General features: G+C 31.6%; 2 protein-coding genes across 2 annotated transcripts; one reads left to right on the top strand and one right to left on the bottom strand.

Moving 5' to 3' along the window:
• Positions 1–6,908: 6,908 nt before the first annotated feature.
• Positions 6,909–7,754, bottom strand: LOC108732730 (proteasome maturation protein). Its single transcript, XM_018463717.2, has 3 exons — positions 7,546–7,754; positions 7,333–7,491; positions 6,909–7,241 (listed from the first exon to the last, which is right to left on the bottom strand). Exons 1-3 carry the CDS (start codon positions 7,546–7,548, stop codon positions 6,978–6,980), a joined length of 426 nt encoding a protein of 141 aa, XP_018319219.1. The 5' UTR covers positions 7,549–7,754; the 3' UTR covers positions 6,909–6,977.
• A 248-nt stretch (positions 7,755–8,002) lies between these two features.
• On the top strand, positions 8,003–10,866 carry LOC108744077 (rab proteins geranylgeranyltransferase component A 2). The gene is made up of 9 exons (XM_018479705.2): positions 8,003–8,146; positions 8,210–8,441; positions 8,500–8,629; positions 8,680–8,911; positions 8,965–9,187; positions 9,248–9,457; positions 10,182–10,303; positions 10,361–10,617; positions 10,675–10,866. The coding sequence occupies exons 1-9, from the start codon at positions 8,098–8,100 to the stop codon at positions 10,864–10,866; spliced, it is 1,647 nt and encodes a 548-aa protein (XP_018335207.1). The 5' UTR covers positions 8,003–8,097.
• Positions 10,867–10,902: the final 36 nt, after the last annotated feature.

Consider the following 10,902-nt stretch of genomic DNA (forward strand, 5'->3'; position numbering starts at 1 on the left):
TTTCATGGTCCACCGAATTTTGAAGTTCCAAATTGATATCAGCATCTGCCAAATCACCACTTATCGTACCTTAAGCAAGGAACTACGAATTCTATAAATTACGACAAAACAGCCCGCAAAACAATATCGAATTGATATACACTAGCTATGTAAAACTGAAAACTACAAGATATTATAAATGCCTATAATCCAAAATTCTTAGAAAATGATTGATCTTGATTTTATATCAGTAAAATTATTTGCAACCCTATTTTGGCTCTGATCAAATATCTAAATATCTGTGGATATACTTGGTAAGATTGTGGTTCTGCAGCTCACATACATATTGGGGAATTACCTTATTAAATGTTTGTATATTTCTAGTTTTTAGGTATGTTCCATTTTTTCCATTCCAAGTGTTTGTTTTCGAATAAAAATAAATCAAGATTTCAGATATTTCAATATTTGATTAAATAATTGAATATTCAAATCAAATTAGTAACAAATGTTTGAAGACTAACTCAAATATGAAAAATTTCGACCCCTTGTGGCTAGTCTTATAACATGTACGTAACAAAGTTAAATGTGCTCTTTTTAAATGACCTTCCAAGAAAAAATATGCTTATTAAAAATCACGTTTGGGGACCGGACCGATTTGGATGTTATAAAGTAAAGGAATAAATTACACCGTCGGATAATTGGTATTTCCAAATGCTATTCATCTCAGTGTATTCAACCCAAAGACCTTTTTTGGAACGTCTTCATTACAGCCTACCGACACCAGCTTCCAAGTAAATTAGACGCTTTGCCGCCCCTTTGTGCTGTGCAAGAAATTTGCCAGGGTTGTCACCCCCCGGTGAGAACTGTCGTCATCTGGAAGTCGTAGCATGGATTGTGACAAAATATTTAGACATTTTTTGAAATTGATATCGTGACAAAACATGAGTTTTAAGTTAAACGAAAGCAGCTCAATGCTGCTAAGTCAGGATTACTGTTTTATAGATATTTTTAAAAATATTAGAAGGAAACATAACAAAGGAACAGGGTCAAAGGTAATTTACACTTGTAGCCTTATGAAAACAATAACAAAATGATAGAAATTACAGCAAAGAAAAAACAAGTAAACTAACCAACAAATAAATAAATTTTGGTTAAATATTTTCCTTCTCTAGCTCCTATACCTATTTACTTTCTGAGTGTTTCGAAATTAATTTTTATTAATAGACATCTGTACTTCTTTAGTCTTTGCATTTTTTATCAATACTGTTCTTACGATGACCTCTACGAATTATCGACAATATAAGATGATTTTAATTTAGGTTTAGATATTAGCTAAATTATATTACATTAATAAACTACCCGTTAAAATTAAGGCACTATTAGAAAAGTGGCATAAATTTAAAATTAATTTTCTTATAAGTCAATAAACCAATTTTCACGAATATTGTGACTGTGTTTGAAATAATGTTTTTAATTTTAATTTTTGCCATAAACAGTGTGAACGAATAAAGACAGACTTTTAGGTGAAATTTGCAATATCTTTTGGAATGTAAAAACTTAAACGTAAAAACACGTACTGACTTTATGATGTGGTCACATTTTCTCCTAATATAAGTTTTATGATATGCTTTATTATCACTATTGATCAACGTCTAATGTATTGTTTAATACTCTTTAGCTTACTTTTTTTATAAGAACTTCGACTTCTCATTCAATTTAGGTAAATCCAAGAGCCACTGGTTTAGATTTCCCGAAGCAAATTTTTGATTCCTTGCTTGACAAACTGATGGTGCCCAAGCTTTTGTTTTTCTGTTGTGGTTCTATTGATTTTGTTAATTTACACTTATTCAGTCTTATGAGTAACTATGGGTATTTTAAAGCAAATAATTTTACTTACTGCATAACGAAAAATTTCAACAATAAGTGTGAAAGAAAAATTTTAGGTAAATTTTTAAACATTTCCCTTAAATTTGAGTGTATTTTCAATGGTTTAAATTATCATTCTTGATTCCTGCAATATTTATATTAGGTGCTCGAAGAGGATCGTTAGACTACTCATTGGAGTCCTAGGGTAAAGCTTGAGAGTTATTGGGGCTTTCGTAATAACCATCATTGGTTGTTTTTGCTAGACAAATCCAATACTTTTATAAAGAGCAGATACAATTGTTCTAGATAGAGATTACCAGTCATTCTTATTTGCGGTGAACAACTTGTCCCTACCTGCAGTCAAAAAAGTAGATGTCCAGCCATTGAGCCAATTTCTTTATTTGGGTTGATCATTCCTGTTTATTTAAGGAGCTGAAATCCACATTAAAATCCTCATCTTCGGTAGGACTCCGAGGATAGGTAGTCAACAACGATTCCAACGTTGGTAAAGGTATTATTTTTTATTTAGAGAGGGCTTTTCAGTTCTATACTTTCTTGTAATATACATTCTACCCTTAACATATCATTGTTTTTTATTTGACCATTTCTATTTGAAAGAGCATCGAGTTCACTATATCTATCTACATCAGGAATCCAGGATACTCTGGCCGAGTGTTCCGATGTATTTTTTAAAATTAACATTGATTCTAAATGCCAATTTTTTTGACATAAAATATAAATATAAGCAAAGGCATTTTTTCGTTAAATTGGATACCAGATATTATTTAAAATAAAACTTTCGTAATGATTTGGCAAGAATAGAAATTTGCCTGACTGCTCGAACATAGCTTATTGTTTCTTTCCTTAATAAGTAGACGCTACATCCCAATTTATCCCAGCATGTTTTATCCCTTTTGCATCACACAGCCGCAATAACTTCCTGTTAATGCATATTTATGGGAGACCATATGTCTCTCGTGTAGTACAAAAATATTTAGAGGGAGTGGACATTAAGATTGGAGACACAAAAGGGATTGGTCACATCGCAGTTTAGATCTCAACCCTATAGAACAGGGTTCCCAATAAATACTTATAGCTCCAAGAACCCCTATTTTTCCCAGAAAACAAATTGCGAATAAAAAAATTTCGATATAATATAAGAAAAAATTTTCTGCTTAATTTTAGATTAAAGATAGTACAAACAACAATATATGCATTGGATAGGCTTGTATTTTGTCGCAAATCGAGTCGATTTTAGAAGCAATATGGCTTCATTTGTAATTTTCATCTTAATTTTGATTCAGTATTAAGTCGATTTCTGCGTTTTGTTTTCGTCATGACATGATAAATCTTAAATCTACGATAAACTGGAGAACGGTCGAAGCCCTGGATCAACGGTGTAACGATCCATTTTCGGCCCAGGGTGGAGATGAGTGAATCCCACACGGAGATGAACTTTTCGTTTAATACCCATTTGGACAATTCACCTCAATGGAGTCTAAGCTATATTGAAAACCACCAAATAATATACCGATAATTCGGGTAAATAACTATCTGAATAGAATGGCTGGTAAAAAATAGGTTTTGTTATTTTACTTTTGTGGGTCCTTGCGTTTGCTAAACGCTCTAGGAAAGGGGTTCCCTTCAGAACCTGAAACGCCCCTCAGAACCTCAGACCCTCTCTCTCAATCTGTTAAGTTTTGTATGCTTAATGATGCAGAATTCTGTATTAATTTATTTAATATCCAAATAGTTACGCAAAATATCCAACGTATTATACCTGTACAAGAGTCGCAAGACTAATCGAAGTTTCAGGAATATTAAATTATCATTTTACCAACGAATATAGCAAACCAGATGGATATCCATCTTTATTTTCCTGAAATTCCAAAGAGAAAAGAAGATATTTGAGTATAAAAGCAACAGATGAATCAATGATTGATGCTAATAGTGAACAATACTACAAAATTTATTTCTTTATTGCAAATACTCGATTACAAAGGGTTTCGTCAAAAAGAACACAAACTTGTTTATGAGAAATATACGTCATTAAAATAGTGGAATGATGAAGAGTTACTAATACGTTATAAAGATGTAGAAATAAAACTTAGCGACAATAAAAATACCAAAGTTCGGGAATCGGAATTGTCTTGGTATAAAACTATGTGAAATACTAAAATCTTTACAATGCTTTATAAAACGTGAGTAAAAATCCATATGGTAAAATTTTAGTCTTTGGGTTGTTCTGCTACTATTTCATCTTTCGATGATTTTTTGAAAACCGCTTTGTTTCAAAGAGATATTTATTTAATTTTTAGAATCTGCCAAAACCAGTTAACTGATTGAAAATGCAATTTGTTTTGTTTTAACCAAAGCGGCGGTATTGAAGGCATATTTTTGAAGAACGTTTATGTTCTTGGTCAAAAATTTATAATATATATAATAGGTCCCGACTAGAATTTTGAGGGGAGTGCAGGTAGGGTCCCTAAGTGTGTAAGCACACTACCTCTTGCGGGCCCCATGAGATTGCCCTTTAGGGCAAGGAAGGGGCATATAACGCCTTGCTGCATTTGCGCATCATCAGGAACGTCGCATGTGGCTCCCGCAGGGAAAAATTATTGCAACCCCATTAAAAATTTTTGGAATAATGAACTTTATTATTAATGAAAAAAAAAATACAATATACATATCTATATATAACTTAATTGTAACATTTGTTTTCTCTTAAGTAAGATTGTGTTATTGGGCAGTAACACTTTAAATTGCAATTGTTTTATTATTGTTGGACCTGATGCGTCTGGTTTCGGTTGTTTTATAATAACAATAACAGGAAGTACATTTGTTGGTTCGTTGCAAATGAAAAAGATTTCATTGAAACGACGAAATAATTGGGTAACAGGATTATTATTATTTTCAAATGGATTTGCCTCATCGAGTCCCCATAAGGTAGATTTAATTGTAAGTTTCTAAGTACATGTGATAGGTTTGCCCCTTAAGACCCATATGAAAAACCCATAAGGTAATCCTCATTTTAGTATCACTCCTTTTTTCGGTGGGATTTTCATTAGCAATCTACGGGGAAATCCCTATATCGGCATGCCCCTCATTAGCCACATGAGGTCCGCACGGTACATGGGGCATGCCTCCAGGTAAAAATGGCTATATTCTAGGCAAAGACAATTGAATTTCTCAAGCAGTTATACATCAGGTGCTTTTAGATGTAATGGTGAGTTTTTTATGTTTTCTCATTAATAATAGAAGTTGAAAAACCAACTGCAGCAGATATTCGGAATGGGGAAGCGGAGTATTCTCCACCATTTTCCCTCTTATTGGCTAGGAGCTTGATTTACTTGATTTACAATAATATGCATATGACTATTTCTAGTTTATTTAAACCTTAGGTAGATTTAAACAAGAGGGTTATAAACTTACTTATTAGCTAGGTACAGCGTGCATATGAAAGAAACATTTTATTTTTATGAACAAAATTGTAAATCATTCCAAAAACAATAACTTAATTCAGATGCGTGTCGACAGCTTTTCGACACAATAAAAGCTGATGGCTAACCGGTTACGAAAACTTTTTAACACACATGCTGATGCGTGTACGGGTAAGCCCCTCATTTACAATTTTACCTACGGATATTAAGTATCTGAAATGGCGGTTCGTGCTAGAAAATACATTCACCTAGAGGCGGACTCTCATCGAAGGTGGAGCTTAAACAAAGCAGGTGTTTCAATTTTTATCACGAACATGAAAAAAACGAATAATTAGTTGCCGACAAACGAAATTTATTCCCTTGGTTTGGATTAAGATAAACGCGATAAAAAGCGGAACTGTTTAATTCATATGAAATAGTCATGCCTGCGCATTTTTTGTTATGTTTAGTAGGTACAGTTTCTAATTAATAAATCGATACACCAAGTGGGTGCTTAGCGAAAAAAATTCTTAACTGTTTCAGTTAAAATAAATGATAAGATAAACTGCCTATAATATTGATAGGGTGCTACTCTGGGGTCTGTAGCAAATTCGAACAAGAGGCTCTTGGTGTTAAAGTTTAGGAATTAAGATATACAATAACACAACACATTTACAAAAAAAACTTCTTAATTTATTATATATTCTTAATAAGTATTTTCTATAATCATTAAAGTGAGCTCATTTAAATATTCTTGTCCCATTGTAGATATTCCTCAACTCAATCTGTTGGTGTAGTTAAACAAGCAACTATTCTAAATGGCTGGATTATACGAACAGTTCGAAAATAATATTAGGGGATTCCCCTGTATGTTTTGTGTTGTTGGTTGCCAACTCGTCAACCTGCAACTAACTGTAGGTATGTATAATGTACCCATTTAGGTGTGACCATTAGCCAGCTCTTTCAATTTTTCTGTTACATTTTTCTATATTAATTTTGAAATTACAAAAAACAACTTCAAAGCCCTTTAAGTGTATAAATGCTGAATTACTACATTTAAAACGTCTATAGTCCTATCTAATGAAAATATACTCAATGCCTTAAGGTTTGCAGAACGCAATTAATTTATAACTAGGTACTATTAATCACCTAATAATGATCTATGTAGGATGTACAGTATGTACTTACATTGTGTAGATGTACTTGACATATAGGTCCTACAAATAAAATACGTAACTTAAGCTAACACGATAGGGGAAGTACCAGATATAACGATGGTTTACAGCAATGATGCAACAGCACCTGCAATGTATCTATTTTCAAGACAAATGGATTTTCGTTTCGTAAGGACAGGCTTATTAAACAAAAAGAAACTGCAACCACAACAACGAATTTTCATTAGAGAGTTTTAAAACCCTAACACAGAATTTTCACTTTAAAACTATAATAATTTCTGATTATAGCAAGATGATAGTAACTNTGATTTAATGTATTCATATTTTAATGATTAAGTGATTTAATAAGACACGTAATAAACCTATCTTATTATTTTATTAATTGAATAAAAAGTAACTCTTTGAATAAGGATGTACGTACTTATTTTTAGTTTTTGAATACATTAAGAATAGAATTAAAAAAAATGGATTCAGTAAGACAGTATATTTAATTATTATGTATAAAAAGCAAAGTTACATTTTAAATGAAAGATATCAATTATAATAAACCTAAAGCTTTTTCACAAACAGCATGGGGTTGTCCTTGAACTTCCCAAAACTCTGGGATTCCAAAAATGTCTTCAGCTCCTATTTCTAGATCTTTTCCTGTTAGTGAATCAAGCATTACATTGGAGGAAGGTAAAAATGGCAAATGCCCAATCTTTCTTGCAGCATTTAGTTCCATACTTATTTTCAAAGGAGCATGTAAGCCTTGAATATTACGAAGCATTACCAAATTCATGTTGTCACGGTTTGCTTTGTACTGTAATATATTTCATAATGAGTAAAAGGATAAAGTTACCCAAATAATTAATCAAGTAAATTTACTTGTGAAATATAGACCCTTAACTTACGTTTTTTTCTGATGCATATAGAGGATGTGACGCCTCTAAATTTGCTTTTACTGAAGTAAAGCCGTACGTCATTACATCAGGAACCCCATAAGGTCCTTCTGGTATGCCAGCATCTTTTGGTAGGTCAGATTTTGGTTTAATAGAAGGAAGGGCGAAGCTCTAAAAGTAAATCACTTACAGATCAAAACTACTTATACTATTAATTCAACTAACCATTTTTACGAACAATTATTTATCTTTACAAACTTATAACCTGTTAAATTAACGTTTTTAAAAGTTTGAAGCAATTATTACACTATTGAAGAACGATGACTGGTATTTTGAATCCTCAAATTTGTGGTTATTGCAAAATGTCAAACCAGAAACCAGAAACACATGTCCATAGATTCAAAGCAAAGTTTATAGAGCAGCATAATCACTTTCATTAATTATATACATAAATGTTAAATATTACTTTCCACATTTTCTTTTAAGTTAATACATTATCAATGAAAGAATCTATTTCTCACAACGAGTAAATGGCTTTTCCTACAAATTATTTATTTTGATTTTCACCTTCATTTTATTCCTAATATTAATTTTGCTATGGTTTGTTTGGTCGTTTGCCCCACCTTTCTCACTGACAAACTGATAGACATAGACCCTTTGTGTATCTATTATCTATGACATAGACATTTGACGTTTAAAAACTCTAACCTTTATAAATATCATATTTTTATCTAAATTATTAGTAAAATTTGCAAAATTATTGCTGTTTTATAAAATATGGAAGGCGAGCTTCCATCTGAATTTGATTTAATAGTAATTGGTACAGGTTGGTGAAGACAGAAAGTGCTAATTGCTTCTTATAAGTGTGGTTACTATTTAATTTTCGTAGGATTAACAGAATCGATTATTGCTGCAGCTGCAAGTAGAATAGGAAAGAACGTATTGCACGCTGATAGTAACAGCTACTATGGTGGTTTATGGGCATCATTTACTTTAGACTCCATTAGCAAAATATCTGGAAGTACACCTCAAAGTGAATCTGATGCTACTAAGGAATGTTTAACTTTTGGTAATAACAATTTTTCCATAACTAACATTAAAGAAGAATGGCATGTTTCTGAGTAAGTACTATTCTGTACTACATTTTGACTCATTATATATTGTCTGTTCAAATAATAGAGGCAATATTGAAAAGTTGAATGAATGCACCATTGAAGATGATCCACAACAAATTATTGAGAATGAGAATTGGACGAAAAATAAACTTCTGGCACTATCTAGAAAATTCAATATTGATCTTTTACCAAAGGTTAGTAATATTGTAAAATAAATTCTGGAGTTAAACAATATCTATTGTAGCTTCACTTTGCAAGAGGTGAATTTGTGGAATTATTGATTTCTTCTAATATTGCAAGATACTCCGAATTTAGGAGTGTAAGTAGGGTCCTAACTTGGCTTAATAATAAGCTAGAAGTTGTTCCCTGTTCAAGAAGCGATGTGTTTTCTAGTAATAATGTTACAGTTGTTGAAAAACGAATGCTAATGAAACTGCTGAATGTTTGTTTAGATAGCACTGACCAGGACTTTGCTGGTAAGTTTAACAGTTTCATTAGTCTAAAGTTCTTTTAATACATAATTTTCCAGAATATGAAAATAAAACATTCCATGCATTCCTAAAAGACCAAAAACTTACTGCAAATTTAATTCATTATATCTTGTATGCTATTGCTATGGGAACTGAAAAGACATCATGTAGAGATGGAGTTGAGAGGATAAAAAGATTTCTTAATAGCTTAGGAAGGTATGGAAAAACGCCATTTCTTTATTCCATGTATGGTAGTGGTGAAATTCCTCAAGCATTTTGCAGGTAAATTGTATTATGTAAGTAGATATTTTTTACACATATAATTTTGTTATCTTTTTATAGATTGAGTGCAGTGTTTGGAGCAACATATGCTTTATCCCAGTCTTTACAAGGGGTAGTGATGGATGATAAAAATAATTATAAAGGTATAATGTGTGGGAATCAACAAATTAATTCTTCAAAAATAGTAATTGGTTTAGATAAAGCTCCTAAAGCATTTGTGGATCACATTAAACCTTTAAGACTTTCCAGAGGAATTTTTATTACTGACAGGTACAATAAAAATAAAAAGTCTGTGTGCTAAATTTGACTATAATTTCCACTTGATGAAAATTTATATTAAAAAAAAAAACGGGTAAACAAGAGCGCACAAATTGTAATTGCTGTTTTGCTAAACTTTAACATCTTCAAATGAGTATGAGCAAGACACTAGCATTTAAATATTTGAAGTAGGACATATTCTCTTAAATACTTTTTTAATTATGAGGATGGTGTTTTTAAGTAACTGGTTAATGTAACTTTAGTAATGATGATTTTTGAGAACAGTTTTTGTGTTATTCTCTGCCTGTTAAATTCTTACATAATTTTACAAGACTCACAAGTTAGTTTGTAACCCCAAATTGCAATTCCTATTCAATTTCTGCATACACTCGATCGTGTGAATACCTCATAATGAAAACTGAATAAAATGTAATCTGCATATTAATCATGCTGAGCCTCCGCATTCCGCGAAAAAACCTTAGAAATCTATATTTCCCTGTTGTGCCTTTGCTGTATATCCCCAATATATTTAGTTGAGCTTAACTCTGTTCAAAAAAGCCGAAATTTGACAAAAAATTGTAACATGGCACATTTATTGAAGATATGATGAGGTATGAAGTGAAAATTAATGTACTTGTTTATTTCACTTCTTACTTTATTTTTTATTCTTTTTTTCTGTATTATTATTAAAGTTATGTCTTTAAATTCGTAATTAAAATATTATAAAAAATTCCAGGTCACTATTAGAAAGTGAAAAAGAACATTTATCCCTCCTTTTGTTCCCTCCCATGAATGATAAAAATCCAGTTACAATCCTTGAAATGGGAAGTTTAACAGGAACGTGTCCTAAAGGACTGTGTGAGTTACATTAGTTTTTTCTTTTAGATTCTTTTTCCTCAAACTTATTTATTTTAGATCTTGTTCACATGATGACCGATCAATCTAATAACCCATACGATGATTTAAAATATTACGTAGATACTTTATTTACAAAATCAGCAGAAAATGTCAATATTGAAGGCGGTGATGTTGAAAACAGACCACAGTTATTGTGGTCTTTCTATTTTTCAGTACCCGTTTCGAACGATTTTAATTTTCAAAAAGATCTTCCTAACATTTTCGTTTGTTCTGGACCAGATTCTGATTTGGATTATGACCCTTCGATAAAAATTGTAAGTGTGATTTTTTAGTTTATTTCATATTTTAATATGCTCCCTGTTTTTGTTAAGGCAAAAGGGATTTTTGAAAAGATGTACCCAGATTCCGAATTCCTTCCAAGGGCTCCTGATCCTGAAGAAATTGTTATAGAGGGTGATGAAAGCAATGAAAATGAAGAAATTTTGCAAAAGGATCTTGATGAAAAATGCAAACAACAAAACAAACAAAATGAAATAACTGAAGCTGAAAATAATGAAGCCTAATGCATGTTAAATTTAATAATTTGCAATTATTATTAA

This window comes from Agrilus planipennis, unplaced genomic scaffold, assembly GCF_000699045.2.
Source record: "Agrilus planipennis isolate EAB-ADULT unplaced genomic scaffold, Apla_2.0 scaffold2, whole genome shotgun sequence".
NCBI classification, from domain to species: Eukaryota; Metazoa; Arthropoda; class Insecta; order Coleoptera; family Buprestidae; genus Agrilus; species Agrilus planipennis.

Coding starts and splice junctions, on each gene's coding strand:
- LOC108744077 (XM_018479705.2), top strand. CDS start 8,098: ATGGAAGGCGAGCTTCCATCTGAATTTGATTTAATAGTAATTGGTACA. Junction 8,147..8,209: donor TTTAATAGTAATTGGTACAG/GTTGGTGAAGAC, acceptor TAATTTTCGTAG/GATTAACAGAATCGATTATT. Junction 8,442..8,499: donor GAAGAATGGCATGTTTCTGA/GTAAGTACTATT, acceptor TTCAAATAATAG/AGGCAATATTGAAAAGTTGA.
- LOC108732730 (XM_018463717.2), bottom strand. Junction 7,242..7,332: donor TATATGCATCAGAAAAAAAC/GTAAGTTAAGGG, acceptor AATATATTACAG/TACAAAGCAAACCGTGACAA.